The 16111-nt window shown below is 31.5% G+C and overlaps 1 protein-coding gene across 4 annotated transcripts; it reads right to left on the reverse strand.

Moving 5' to 3' along the window:
• Positions 1-7261: 7261 nt before the first annotated feature.
• Positions 7262-12630, reverse strand: LOC137821516 (biotin--protein ligase 2-like). Of its 4 annotated transcripts, none has more exons than XM_068626144.1 (10): positions 12475-12630; positions 12077-12335; positions 11840-11901; positions 11586-11734; positions 11110-11230; positions 10756-10911; positions 9664-9709; positions 8213-8279; positions 7957-8033; positions 7262-7708 (listed from the first exon to the last, which is right to left on the reverse strand). In XM_068626144.1, the coding sequence occupies exons 1-10, from the start codon at positions 12575-12577 to the stop codon at positions 7666-7668; spliced, it is 1083 nt and encodes a 360-aa protein (XP_068482245.1). In that variant the 5' UTR covers positions 12578-12630; the 3' UTR covers positions 7262-7665. The 4 variants fall into 4 exon arrangements, 2 of the variants coding, with proteins under 2 accessions (XP_068482245.1, XP_068482244.1); XM_068626143.1 differs by having other exon boundaries at positions 12454-12610; XR_011082822.1 differs by lacking the exon at positions 9664-9709.
• Positions 12631-16111: the final 3481 nt, after the last annotated feature.

Below are 16111 nucleotides of genomic sequence, written 5' to 3' on the forward strand. Positions count from 1 at the left end.
ACGTTGTTGTGATCAGAAGACATAAAGCAAAGGGAAAAAGGAAGAAGGGCCATCCATGAAGATTGAAATGTCTCCTCCTCAATTTTTGTGTTTCTGTTGATTTCATATTTCATTTGTACCCAATGTCACCTACTCCACCTACTCTTAACTTACCTTATTTTCTTTCTCCTCTTCATATTTCTAATGCTTTCATTGAATTCAGATATAAGAAGAATTTGTATGAGAGAGAAAAAAAAAACTCAAACTAAGATCATTTGTATTAAAGGGATGATAATGAAAAATAAATAGAAAAATTATGAAAGTTTGAGTAATGTAATGGATGTTATTTAAAATTTAATTGATAATTTCTTTTTACAATTTTATCTTTGTGGTTAAAATTAATTTAAAATAAAATATCATTACTTATTTGTAGATGAAATTATGTGGGATTAAAACATCATTTTCACTAATATTAGTGAACTCAATTAAAACAAATACGAATTATTTAATATTGTGCATACTTGCAAAATTGTTGAAAATATTTTTTTATAAAATTAAATAAAATTAGTTGTGAAATATTTAAGTGAAATTGTAAATTTTGTAAAACTTAATAAAATAAATTGAAATTTATGTCAAAATCCAGTGTCTGATTAATATTTAACATAGAAGTGTACAATACAATATGATGAAAAAATAAAGTTAAATTACAATAATTAGACAAGGAAAAAACAACAATCATAATAACAACAATCATTTGAAAGAGTTCTAGAACTCATCGAATCTTGTTGGAGCAGGTAAATTCTTTAATGAACCCTCTCAAAATCTTTGTTGACTAACATTGATGTTCAAAGTATTTAATCCTTGTTGCAACTCTTGAATACCACCCAAAATTTGTGAAAGCATTTGAGCATCTTGAGAGAGTAAGGGTTCATATGCAATGTCTTTAACATGGTCGTCGGGTATTAATGGGTCTTGGTCATCTTGTTCATCATCCCTTGCCATGTAGGTAGACACCATTGACTAGAAATATATTCAACTTGTTCAAGGTTTTTTGACCGAAATAGTGTGACCACCCTAGTTCCACGAATGCATCATGGATAAGTCCACATCATAGTGAGCCATGATCCGTGTTATCAGAATGTCGTATGGAAGAAGCATGTTGTTATCCATGCATTTGATCATGTGTTGCATGTTGTAATGAAACCAATTAATCAATACATTATTTTTCAATCCATAATATTAAAATGTCTTCATACAATAATTTAGGAAAATTGTTGGCTCGTGGACTCAATATGTGCACGAACACATATTGTAGTAATTTGTCATTAATATTCAAACTACCTACATTTTTTACATTTCAACCGTGCATCATTGGTTTAAACATGAAACTCAATGTTATATCACGATTAGTTGAACTCCTCGAGGATGTTTAAACATGACAATTTTTTACCTTGTTACTTTAAATTAGCCAAAGTTAATAGATTTGAATGTGTGATTTTAATCTTCTTATTATTAACCTTAGTATAAGGTATGTGATCTTCAAGTTCGAATAAAATACTTTAATTAGATCCTCAAAGTATGGATCTTTCAGCATGAGAAATTGTTCCAAACCTTTGAAAGTGTGAATGATGGTAAAAGTAAAGCCTTAATTGTGAATAGAATGAGAAATTCATGATCTTAGGTGTCAAAACTATCTTCGTGTAAAACTCCTTCCTATACTCAATCGTCTAATTATGCTTGTTGAAAAAACGTGTTTGATTGAAGACGTTTTCAATACATGAGAGATTTCTAGCAGGAACTCCATTAGCAATTGTCAGAGCTTTTCCTTTACATTTGTTTGACACTTCTTTATCTTTGAGTTGATGAAAATGAAGTTATTGCTACAAAACTTAAGAATATGAATACATTCGTCAATGCACATTTCATAATATTACATAACGACATTATAAATAAGGTAGTAAGTATATAAATAAGAATATTTAATAATATAAAATAAAACATATCACATTCATGTTTGAGTACATGTGACATGGTGATGTCATAATATTACATAGCCAAAAAGTGAAAGAAAATATAACATTCTCAAAACATGGTACAAATGAAGATTTCAACTATTGTCACTCATAATATTTGTAACTTATTTAGACGACAATGTGGAGGCATGCCTAGAAGATGCTTTGCATAGGACATGTTAATGCACAGGAAGTCATAACATTATTCCATAATTTGCTCATCATGTATGTTCATGTCAACTAACATGTCCTAAATGTCGGTTTCCAAGTATTGGAATGTTGAGTTACAACTCATAAGGCTAACCTATTTATTAAGAAGTTCATTTCATCATTCAATTACCAAAACTTGTCATTTAGAGAATTGCACTAGTCATTTAGATGTCATAGCAATTCATTTAGATGTGACCTATCTTTTAGCAATGGAAGACAATTTTTCACTTAAGGCATTTCCTGTCCCAATTACATCAACAAACACATCCACCTCAGTCGTAAGCTTGTCAAAGTGCACACATCCTTGACATCAACCATCGGGATTTTTATTTTTGAACTCCGTGATGATGACATACCTCTAGAAAGTTTGAAGCTCTACCAGATTCATTCACGAGTTTTTAATGGAGTTTTCAAACACTAAACCACAGTGGTCAAAAGATTTTCCACCTTGTTTTGGAATCTCTACATGCATGACCACTATGTTAACCTCGAATCTCCATGCATAGTGTAAAAGTGAAGGATACTTTGATCTTTTTCATGCACGTGCAATTGACTTTCTCTCTATTCCTTTATACAAGAGTAAGAGTAATGCATTCTCTTGACCTCTTTCTCGTACATCCACTTTCTCACTTTCTCATTAATCAACAAATACAAATACTTGTCCATCCTTCAAATTCATTCGTGTGAAGAGTTCTCATATTTTGTCATTGAGCTGAAAAGAATAATGGATATAAGAATTAAACTAAAAAAATAAATTTGTTTTTAAAAACATTAAATTTACTTGTACTAATATTTTATGATGTAATTTTTTTGAAATTCTATCTAATATAAAAACTTGTTTGAGTTCGTATTTTAAAAATTAATTTTCAAATAATTTTTTAAAATTTTCAAAGAAATATTTATGATATACTCATATACTAACATGTATTTATTTTCAAACTGATAACTGAGCAATAGACAAATACTGGATTTTTTATAAACATTTTTTTAATTTATTTATATGTTACTTTAAAGAGATTATTTGAACAAAGAAAAAAAAAAGAAATTCAGTAACCTAAAACAGTTAAACCTTTAATTATGTTGGGAGCAAGCATAAACTAAATACATAAATACATAGACCTAATAAGTGTCCATAAAATATTTAAAAGTTTGTGCCTGGTTTAGTTAAGGAATGGAAATGATTTTGAGGAAATAAAAACTGGTTGGTATTATTCATAAAAGTGGAGAAATTTCACACAGAGAAGAGGTACCAGCACAGCCGCAGCCTTTGTCAATAATCTAATGACGGAAATTCTGTGGATTTGGAATAATTCTTCACATATTCTTTATCACACTTAGAAAAAAATCAGTCAAAATTGGACTAAGTTATTAGGATACACATTATCCAATCATTTTGGAATAAATAATGTATCATTTATATAATTGAGTGTTAAACAATTTTTTAGTTGTAAGAGATTGGATTGTTTTCCTTTTCGTTCTTTTTTACTTTAATTTTATTATTTTAGTTTCTATATTTCTTTTTTTTTTCTTTGATTCTTGTGTCCCTACACAGCAATACCATGATTAGTATAAATTAGAAAATAGGGTTCAGATTTCTCAATTAATAAAGATTAAAATAAAAGAAACTCAATTAAAAGAAAAACTTACATAAAAAAAGTTTAAAATTTTATAGGAATTGAAACAAAGATTAAGGACTAAAATTAAATATATCAGACATTTATTTATTTCATTTCTGGTGACAATTAACAAAAGAAAATCTCAATCTCTCTTTTCTCAGCCATACACCCCACCAATCAGGGGATATACTTAAGACTTATTCTCAGAATTAAAAGCCAAAAACGTGGGCATAAAGGTATGAAGTTGAATATTTTGGTCAACATATATTATGCTAATATTACTACTCCAATTTTACAAATTATATAAGAGAAAGGTTGATAATTCTGTATTAAATTATAATTGAAAAAACAATATTTTTTTTATTAAAGGGTATGTTAACCTCTCATTAAGAAATTAAACAATATTAAACTATAACTGAAAAAATAAATTAGTTTTTGTTAAAATATGAACCCATATAAAAAAATAGAATAATTTTTACAGTTATAAAGTGATGCTTTATACTGTACAATTATTGTACAATTGTGAAAATAATATTTTACAATAAATAAATACAGTTGTAAAAGAAGAAACCTTATGCAGAGAGAATTTGTTTTGATCTCAGAAGATCTCTCACAAGCATCCAGAAACAATAGTTTCATGTGACGGAATGGTCCAAAATGGTGCAATGTGCAAAAAGGCTGTCACCCTACGTCTACCAAATATAACTGCACATTTGAATTCAATTCTTTTATCACTCATTGGACCCACCTCTTGATTAGTACTATTGGTAAATCCCATTGCCCCAATCTTCACATTCTATAACCCAAACACTCTTTTTTAAATTCAGTCGTAGTTGCTTACTTGGGAGCATGTCTATGCCAAAAATCAACCCAGATATAAAGTAGTTCCCACATTTCATGCTTACAAATTCAATACCTTGTACCACTTTTCGTCTACTATTCTTTTGGCCTTGCTTACCTTATCCCAATCTTATTACTTCACTTTAATGATTCACTTAATCATATCTACTTCGATAACGGCAAGATCATAATTGGCTTCTATTGTGGATGATGTAGAATATATGCATTTTTTACATAAGGTTAGTCAGATGTTGAAACCATGCTTAAGATCTTAATCAAGTTAAAGCGTGACTAAGAATTAGAGTATAATATATAATAAGTTGGGTGATCAATGAGTAGTGTCTTATTCGGCCTCCTACTTGATTTTTAACATAAACTTTTCTCTGTTGAAGTCACAACTTCTTTGGCCCACCAAGCCTGCTTCCCCATGTGATCCTCCAAAGGATCTATGACTAATCTTCTTTTCCTTTCTTTTTCCATTAATCATATGTAATTATGATTCATCAATTTACTTACATGCTGCAGGCCCTGCCTACGATCTTCCCTCTTCTTACTCTTCTCTTCAGATGCTTCTCACCCCCTTTCACTTTATTGCATTCATGCTTTCTCTGTCACTTCCTTTCATCCATTAGTGCCATAAATTCTCCTTCTGCCTGCTTTCTACTATTCTATAACCTTGCCAATCATTTCAAATTTCTCACTTCACTTTTTAAAATAATTTCTAGTGGTAGCTGGTGATGTAATACATTCAGTCACCACTTTGTAAGTCACTGTTCTCAGATACTACATGGCACTGCATCCTTAATGAGTGATGATTACTTTTGGAAACTTTCAAATTTCTAAAATTATAGTTTTCTTTCACGGTTTTGTTTTTGACAGTGATCCTGTTTGAAATAATGTCAGGTATTAAACGTTTTACATATTTAAAACACTGGTTTGGTTTATTAAGTTATACTAGATTCGAGTTTCTTGTTGATAGACTGTGAAGACTAAAATTAATGTTTTTTTTTCTTGGAAATCTAAATCCAAGTTTACCATGGTTTTTAGAACTAAAAAAATCCGCAAACACTTCTTTACGTGAAATTTAATTGATAAATACATGTGTCGCAAAGAAAGTTGTGGAGAAGAGATGAAAAGCTTGGATAAATATAGCATCATATCATTATGTCACCCAGGTAAAAAACAGTACGAGGGCAATTTTCAATTGTGGGATTTTCACTTTGTCAACTGTTCAACCATTTTCATTCATACAATGATTGTCCAAGACATCATCCACATTCCACAGCGTAGGTGTAGATATAGACTAATTATTCGAAAATCAAACCAACCTGGAAAGCACAACACCATATTCACCTATAGATTTTCTTTTGTCCAAATACACAAGATTTTACTGTATACACATATTCTTTTACACGGTTTGAATCTTCATTTTCCAGAAGCCTGGTGAAAAAATTGCTTTTATAAGTTTTCAATTCCGAACCTTTGGATTTGCGCCAAGGAACCTTATTCTCTGGACAGCTAGTCTAAAATTAGGAGCGTCTACACTGTTAATACTAATATTTTTATTGTAAGTTTGTTTAGTATTACTACAGATGGATTTCTGATTGTGACGTATACCAAATTAGCAACTATTTTTCCTTAACCGTGCTAAAAGAATTCCATGGGGCTCGAGACGTGGTGACAAGTAATAGATGCTACCGATTGTGTCACAAGGCATTGTCTCGTATTGAGAGAGACCAACACCCCAACTCGGCTAAACGTCTTTTTTTGTCCATGATTCGCGTAAATGTTAACTAAGCCACGTTTGGCGGAAGAATGCAGCTTTGGTGCTTATTGGGTACTGGCAGATCCAGTTTTCAAAAGGAGAACAAAGAAAAGGCTACAAGTTCTCACTAGCCTTTCACCAATGACCAAGAGACGAAAAATGCGACTGCTAGCTTCTCTCACATGGCCTTTTTCCTTCCCTTTGAGAATGACTCAACCTCCAATGATTCCACATTGTGATGGAGACATGGGAGTTGAATGGACATGCTTCATGCTTTATGGCCTTAACTCTCATATCGCCAAGGCATTTTGTAGAAAGTAAGGAAGCTTGTCCATATGTTGCGGATGGTGTGGTGTCTTTCGTTCACTTGCAGAAATACAAGCAAATAATGCCACCGATCCCGAAAAAGAAAGACCAAGTACAACTCAACCATTGAACATGCCACTATAAAGGTTTTTCTTCAAACAAGGCCACCAACCACCCCACCAAAAAAACATGCTGAATATGATGGATAATGGACCATTGTGGATCACTAGCACAACGCTACTCTTTGTGGAATAAATGCAAATTCTCAACTATGACGACAAGTACTATCTTGTTACATGATACCAGTATGTGAGAAATATACGCCAATATAAATGGGTAAACATTACTGTATAAAGCCAGTGGGAAAAAAGTACTGCATGTTTTTATAAGGAAAACAGATTTGGCATTATGGCGAATGAGTCCAATTTCAAAAAGCGACCGATTTTTGAAAGACAGACAGTCAACACATCTGATTAAGCATCTAATTCGAACACACTTTATTTGGAAGCAAAGGCGATTATTGAGCACAAGTATGAATCATAGAAACGGTTTTTCTTTTTCTTATTCAAATCATTTCATAGCTGGCGACGAAGGACCACCATACTCCTTACAAATGATTGACTAAAGCAATCATGAACTAGGTCCTATCAAGAGAAAAAAATAAGTTACTATTTTGGTTGCAACTGCATGATTTTTTTACGTGCCATGATGTATAGAAGATCTAGTTTGACCGGACAAGGAAAGCGCATCACAAGTTTGACGGAAAATCATAAATGGGGTACAAAAGCTCTGAGGCTCTAAAGACAACATATATTAAACAAATATGGTTTATGGAAAACTCTTAGCTCTAAAGACAAAAACCTTCGTAATAATATATACAGAGTGCAAAAGTGCGGTAGAGTTGTAGCCTCTTGTGAAATGTGTCAAGGAATCTTGTTCAGTCGAGTTTCCTTCTGACTAGTCCTTTGAAAAAGTCAAAGCTGTAACACAGTAGGAAATCATTTTGAATTTCAATTGATAATAAGATCAGGTCATGCAATCACGTAATTTCAAACGTCCATTTCATTAATAAATGTGTCCGGTGAAATTTATCACTGTTTTTGATAACTATGCGTGCTTCAAATTTCAAAAGTTCCTAGGCCTAAACTGTTGATTTTTTTTTCTCCAGAAGCATTTTGGTCATAACTAAATCATGCAGATGGCAGAAAAAGGTATTTTGTTCCATTACCTATTACCATCAGGGTGGAGCTCACACATTTGATTGTCATCACCGACAGCCAATAAATATCCCGAAGATGTCAAACCCTACGCATAAATTAATAGAAAAATTACTTTACAGCAATAATGACAACCGAGTTAAACCATCAATATTACCACTGAAAATGGTTCACAGAAACTATCCATTTATTTTCACAGAACAAATTTTACATCAAGTGTTCTCTATGAACGGTTGGTCAGGAGGGAATAGTTTTCATCTGCCAAACCTGAATAGTTACCACATGCTCGATCACTTTGTCCCCATTCTTTTCTTGTACAACAACTCTCTGTCCACTGCACACAACATTTTTGAATATATAAATAACTGCACACCCATAAATACAACAATATGTTTAAAAGCATAAACAAAATGATGAATACAACAATATGTTTAAACTTCATTTCAGCTGCTAACTAAAATGAATAAATGAATTTAGTTGTTAGTTTTCTCTAAAGCATAAACTTTAACACAAACACCGGACTCAAGATTGATAAAGATATTTCAACACAATTAAAGTAAACAAATATAAGACACCAAGACATATATAATCTAAAAATGATAATCAAGATTTGTATGCTATATTAAACATCCTACGATAATTGCCTTCACAAAAACATAGCGAGATACATTATTATTTTATATTTTATAATACACTCTATGTCGACTTTTCTGATTTTCTTTTTCAAAAAAATATAAATATTTTATTTTTTTCTGATACTAATGTTCTCGAAGTTTCCATCCTGAAGTATGCGTTGGCTGATGCGTTCAAGCTGATAGAAAATAATATAAGTGGACCCTGGGAGAATCAAACACATGTCATATTAGTGTTAGGGAAGTGCTGATGCAGTGCCTTGTGTCTCAAACAAGAAGAGTGTTTCTGCTTCAAGATCGGCATTATGACAAAACGTTAGGAATTCAGATTCACTCCTTCATGATTAACATTGCTACAAAGTATCAAGGGTAAAAGGAAGTACTACTTAAGTTTATGATGGTGATTAATTGCTAGTTCTAGTGATTTGAATTTCAAAGTGAAAAGATAAGAATAAAATGATGATAAAGAGGGCAAATGAAGACATTTTATTTTCTCTTTTTTTGGTGGGGGGGACAGGTAGAAAATAAGAATTGAAGACCAAAAATGATGAAAAGCAGGAAATAGCATGAATGCAGAGGTCCCTCATAGTTCTATTGTGTAAAAAATAGTACTCTTGGACAAAGAATCATCAGAACTTCTATTTAAAGCTAAGGTACAGTGGAGTCAATGGAACTCTTCCATATATATATTAATGATAAGAACTTTCGACAAATTATGCAGCCACACACGATGGAAACTACTAATTCACTGAATGCTAGGTTAGTCACTAAACTTTCTAGAAAAAATAGTCTCCAGAGTAACAATGATTCTCTGATTTTACCAAGGCATAGAAACAGGGAATTCAATCACCTAGTTCTTAGCATATTTTGCAACCCTAATCATGATCCCTAACTTGTCCTTCAACTTTATCCATGCTAACAGGCATCACATTATTTGTGCCTTATAATTCAAGGCATTACCAAAAAAAAAAAAGATTCAAAGGCAATTACAAGAAAACCAACCAATTCTCTTAAGTCTTGCAATGAATCCTTGCCAATAAAATAAAATAAATAAAACTACAGGTGAGAATTTTAAAACTAAGTCACCTGTGCAACCATGTCTTAATATAGAGCTCCTCTAGGGTCTGAAATCCTGCATTTAACAAGATTTGTGAAGCTGAAAATTACCTAACTAGTAATCAACATATTCGGTAATGTAGAATAATGGGTGCTTAAAATACAGTAAGTTGAGGAAAACTCTAAAGTCAGGAAACAAAGTAATTGCATTATTTTAACTCAAAAAAACACTGTTTTGGATGTTTATTTTATGTTAAATTTTTTAATAAATGCTTATTTTTTCTTCCGTAGATGTATGTGAGACTATATTGGTCATCCATATATCGGAAACATTAAATTGATCCTTCAATTAAAAGTGCCATTAGTTTTGACAACAGATCTTCACTGATAATGTTTTCTGAGTGTCTATCTCCCTTTTCATAGACATTCCTCGGAGACAGTCACATGAAAATCTAGGATGGAAGGATCCACTCCCACTAGTTTTGTTCTTCTAGGAACCAATTTGATGTCACTTCAATAACGAATGTGATGGCATAAGTTACATTGAATTTGATGCATTTGTAAATGAACAACAAACTTGAGGAAACTGTAGGATCATGTCAGGCCTCACTCTCTAAGTCGTGAGTACAATCCATTAAAAGAAACAGTAAATCTTCAAAAAGGGAAAAAAAATATCCAGACAAAAGAAAAATAGAGGCTCATGGAGTTTTGCACTTGCAATTGTAAACCAGCAAATCATTTTCAATTATATACATAACTGTTGCATCCTATTCCCTATAGTTATATTACTCTTCTCTCTCTTGCCTGTTTCTCTGCTTTCCCAAAATATAAATTTCCATAATTTTCTTCCCTTCATATTATATGTAGCTTGATTAATTTAGATATAAAAAGGATAGGCTTACAAGTATCTTCCATTGTGATTGGTACACAAGGGTGAGAAGCATAATTCAAGAAGTTGATTCAGATTGGTTAAAAGATTTTATTAATCCATGGGTTTTCCAGAGAAAGAGCACGATAGAGGAATGAACACAGGTACAAGATGTTTACACAACCAGAATTGAGGTATGATGTCAGAATTTAGATATGAAACCTATCAAACAAATTACTTAACTAGTACAGTACCTTGATTCACAAATAAACCATAAAATTCCTCAAATTTGTTAAAAAAGGCGGCTAGAATATCTTCTCTTTGAAATTGGTAACCTCCTGTAGACAACTCTCTTAGAACTGTATTTAAGGATGTTGTTGGCTTCTCATTGTTGACATTCAAGCCTATTCCTGTGAAAGCATGAGATTTGTTATGATCATCCTCATGAGCATAAACTTGAAAATCATTTTATTCTTACCAAAATGACATTAAGGAAAGTCAAATTCTCCACAGAAAACAGATAGACAAATTCAACTATTTAAGTACACAGAACAGAAGTGCAATCAGTCGATACTGAATGGCATTACTACTCAAGAATAATTTATTACCTGCACTAACGTTGAACTTCTTTGATTTATATGTCGAGGTGCAAAGAATGCCTCCAACTTTAGAGCCATTTAAGTAAAGATCATTTGGCCACTTGATTTTAGCATCTATGCTTGGTAACCCCTGGAATGGAAAGCGTTGGAATAAAACATACTTAAGGGCCCACAATGCCAAAACAATTGGAGAACATATTAACATTGTGACAAATCATGCATGTTGATTTGGAATACTGCCAAACACAAAGTAAACAACAGCATTCTTACTGCTGTTATTCTCGGAATCACATAAAGCAACAACAGGCATCAGTCTCCCCAAAAGAATTACAATTTTAAGTTTATTTAGTCAATAACATCTGCACATTTGTTTGTGTAAACAGAAAATAAATCTACTTAAATTTGTTAACCTTGCTACAATTTTCCCTAATCAAATTCACTGGCAAGCTAGGTGTCAAGTCAGTTCTTCAAAACAAAGCACTTACGTTTTTGTAACAGATATCCTTGACTGCCTCTGTGATAGCCAGGGAAACCACATACTGAACTAAAGGAACGACTCGTCCATCCTCCATTTGCAAAGTAAAAGAAAACATAAGGCAACCCGATGGAGATTCCCAGACATTCTTAGACCGACCTGAGAATTTAAGTGCTCAGGGCAGCTTGGACTTTAACTAAAATGGAAGTTGAAAAGGACAGATAATCACACACAACAACACTAAATGTTGTATAAATGTCAAACCTCGTCCCTTGGTCTGAACATCAGCGACACAAACTGTACCAATGGGAAGCTCACAAAAGTTTCTGAACAAACTAAGAGTGTCAGATTTAGGAAAATAAGATCTTATAAATGAATATGGATAATTAGAAAATGCGAAAAAAATGACAAAACATTATTTTAGGCACAACAAAGTCATTTTTTCTGCTTCCAGTGCATACTCTAAAACACTGAACAAAAGGCTAAAAGTGCAAAACATACTGTGAAACGATATCATGTGTTGAAGTTAACTGAGGGGACCAGATGAGAAGCCTGCCAAATTGTTTGGTTGAAAGAGAATCCATAAAGGAGGGAATTTGAAAAGACCCTTGCATAAGAGCTTTATCCAGCTGCGAATGCAAAACGAGGGAGTATTCTCCATTCTCGGGGAGCTTGAGAGTGTTATTGGTTTTTATAGCTTTGGCAGTTTCATTCTCTGCCAATGATTTTCCATACAAAACCAGCAAACTGCATTCCAAAGCTGATTAAAAAGAGAGGAACAACTATTTCACTTTCATTATTCACGCTTTACTCGATGCAATTGTTGAGTGACAAATGAATTAGTTAACTGATAATATTAAGCCTTAAACTTAAACTACCTAAACCCTTAAAGACCGAACCTGAAGACGCCATCGACGAAGATGTAGAAAGGCGGTGGTTGTAGAGCCTTCTCGCGGTGGCTGATAGCAACGTTGTTGTCCACGAAGGGTTACGCAACAGCATCAACGTTTCTTCTGACTTCAAAAAGCGTTACCGCAAGTCGGAAAAAACAAGGTGGTTCCACTTCTGTGACCGGTTACTATTACATGGTTTTAATTTTTGCATTTCAGTCCTCAAAACTTAGGAAAATTGCAAGAATCCAACATATCGCATTTCTGACCTTTTGAAATGGTAAAAAGTAGGCTGTTACGAGCAATAATTTCCTCGATTATTGGATAAAATTCGTCAGATTATTCTGAATTTTATAAATACTTCTAGCTTTCTTAAGAATAATTTTTACATATAATAATGAAATAAAAAAAGAAATATATTTTAAACTAAACATAATTTCTTAAATGCTAATGTAAAGACATTAATATATATATATATAATTAGGATTTTATAAATTTTTACATACGAAATAGAGTAAGTAGCCATTATAATTCTTAAAAAGTTATTCAATAACTTTCAAGTTTCAACTTTCCATCCCTAAACTTTTTCTCTTTATATTTTGCACAGGAAAATAAAAAAATAAAAACAAGAACATTGTTTGATTTTTCAATTATATATCTTACAAAGCACACACTATTTCTCTAGTTTATAAAATACACACAGAAAAAGGTCTATTTATTTTATCAATATCTAGATTTAACTATTTTAGTTCAACATATTATGACTTTTTTTTAAAACAATATCCGCATATTATCTTAATAAATTAGTGAAAGATAAAAGATAATAATAGTTAATATCACATTTTTTTACATTTTCAAAAGAGTTTTATTCATGAGGTAAAAAAAATATTAATTTTTTGCATAAGAAGTTATTTATCACATTCGCAAGGGTGGAGTGAAAGTAATAATTGTAGTCATGATAGTTTCTTTACAAAACCCTCGTCAAATTTGATTTACATGGCATAGTAAATTTAATCATATGATGTGTTAGAGGTGCAAGTTTATCTATTCTTTAAAATAAATCAAAACTTTAGAATTTTTCTTTTTTCATGACTTGATACAACGAGATGTTATCACTTCTTACTTATATCTTCCATATGTTATGCTATAAATCATCGTGTAAAATTAGAGAGATTAACAAACTATTACAATATTTAAGAGATCTCCTTTTATCCATATTTTTTTATTTATGGTGTTTTTAAAACAATTATTACTGTTTTTTACTGTGAATGAGTTTGACAATTAATTATGTTTGAAGGGTTAATATTCAACAATTTATATTTATATATTAAAATGGGTTTTCTTGATACATAAAAATAACATGGACAAGTGTTTTCACTACAAATAACTAGTTCAAAAAGTCATCAAAACAAAGTTTAACTTTGTGATTGAGAAAGTCCTAGCCCACTTAGAAAATTGGAAATGGAAGATTTTAAATAAGGATTAAGTATGTTTCTAGTCCCTGATTTTTTTTTTGCAAAATTAGATTTCGCCTATCACCAAAATTGTAAAGTAATTGTTTCATTGTACTTTGAAAAGTTATGAAAGATAATCAGACGACGTTAACGACTTTGTCATGTGACAAATGGAGTTATACGTAAGTGAAAGGTCTAACTTTGATTATTTTTTTTTATATTAATATGAAATTTTAAGGACTAAAAACATACTTAATTTTATTTTTTTTTACATAAAATAAAATATTTCTTTTTTTATAAACAATGTTTAAAATATTTTATAATTATGAGAGCTAAAAATACATAAAATAACTATTATAGAAAAAATTTCTCAACATCATAAACACACAAATTCATCCGTCAATCTCTTGCCACCCCAATATTTCAGGGATCAAAAACATATTTAATCATTTAAATAATGTATGTTGTATTTGCCTTATAAACTCATTTATGGTCTACATACTATGTAACCATGCAACCATTTTTATTTTCAAATGGTGTTTACCAATATATAATTTAAGTAGTGTATACATCGTAGTTTAAGAATGTGACTAATAAAAATTATAATTTGGTAAGATGAGAAGAAGTAATAAAACCAAAGTATATTGGTGGATTGAGTTTTAAAGATGTCTAAGCGATAAATATATTTCATTAACAAACTAACATGAGATTTCTTTCAATCGAAGTCATGAGTTCAAGTCCTAATATATGCGCGATCATATTTTTAAGGCAAAAGTGAATAAATGTGATTCATAAAGATGAAAAAATAAACATAGGTGATAGACTTATTAAAAAAATGGTTTCAAAATCAAACTGGGTATGGGCCAATCCATTTTTTTTACACAAATTGACTTGGTGCAAGTGAAATTTGTTACGAGTGTTGAAGATGGTTGCTGCCCCTTCAAGATTGTGTTTGATGAAGACTTCTATGTACTTTTCATTTGTATTTTGCTTTGCTTTAAGTGTGTCTTAGGTAGTGCTTAGAGGTTGTCTAAGAGTGGGTTTTTTGCTGAGTAACTCACCTCATAACCACTGGCCATGTGATAAGAACAAGCATAAGTTTTCTTAAACTGTTTTTCACATGTTTTACAAAAAACATGTTTACTGCATAAAAATAAATCTGTTCTTTCCTAAATAAACAGATTCATTTTTACACTGATGTCTTGGCTAAGTCTTGGGAAAATTAGATTTTGTGCATCATGTATTTTGACTAAGTCTTCTATCTTTCAAAACGACTGTGTTTCAAACAGTTAAACTTTTATGTTTTCGTTTTGAAAAATAAATCTATTCATCTGTAAATGAATAGATTATTTTTGTCTCTAGTGCCATGTCAAGCTTAAACGAATTTCATTCTTATCTCAACACCAGAATGGTTGACTAAGTCTCCTCACTTAACAAATTCTCTAACTGCTTTTTGAAAATAAATCTGTTCATTTTATTTTCAATCTGTTCATTTTATAATAGCTTTAACTGTTTTTTTCAAAAAATCTGTTATAAGTTGGTTTTCTATAAAAATGAAAACTTGTTTCTGAGTTTAAACATCGTTCATACATTTGCAAAAACAAGTTTTGACAGCAGAGAACTAAGAGTTTACAAAGGATTAAAATTTGTTCTTCAAAGATTTCAAAAATCACAAAGTGTTTGTTCTTGGTTTGGTTCCAAAAGCTTGGTGTGAGGTGCAGCTATTGTTCTAGCAATCTTGCCTACTGGTTTAAGGCAGATCTTTGTATCCTCAATCAGGTGTAGTCGTTTCACTTCTCATTTCTTGTAATAGTTTGGTTGAACACTCTTCTTGATAGGTTTTCTTGAAGAGTGGGTGTGTGCTGAAATAGGTTTTTTTCAGCAAGAGTACCTAAGTTCTTGTAGGTTTCAAGAATAGTGAGAATTGTACTTGGTTATACTGTGTTTTAGTGATTTCCACCTGGTTTTGGTGAAGACTGGATGTAGCTCAGTTGAGTGAACCAGTATAACTGCTTGTGTTCATTCTCTCTGCAATTTCGTTTCTGCATAATTGATAAAACAGCAAAGAAATAAATCCGTTCAATTGAAAATAAATCTGTTCTTTCTGGGCACTGTGCATACTGTTCTTAATTTCTGGAAAATTGTCTGGTTTCAATAAGAACACTGATAAAGGCTAATAAAACAGGTTGAGT

This window comes from Phaseolus vulgaris, chromosome 9 (genome assembly GCF_000499845.2).
Source record: "Phaseolus vulgaris cultivar G19833 chromosome 9, P. vulgaris v2.0, whole genome shotgun sequence".
NCBI lineage: Eukaryota > Viridiplantae > Streptophyta > Magnoliopsida > Fabales > Fabaceae > Phaseolus > Phaseolus vulgaris.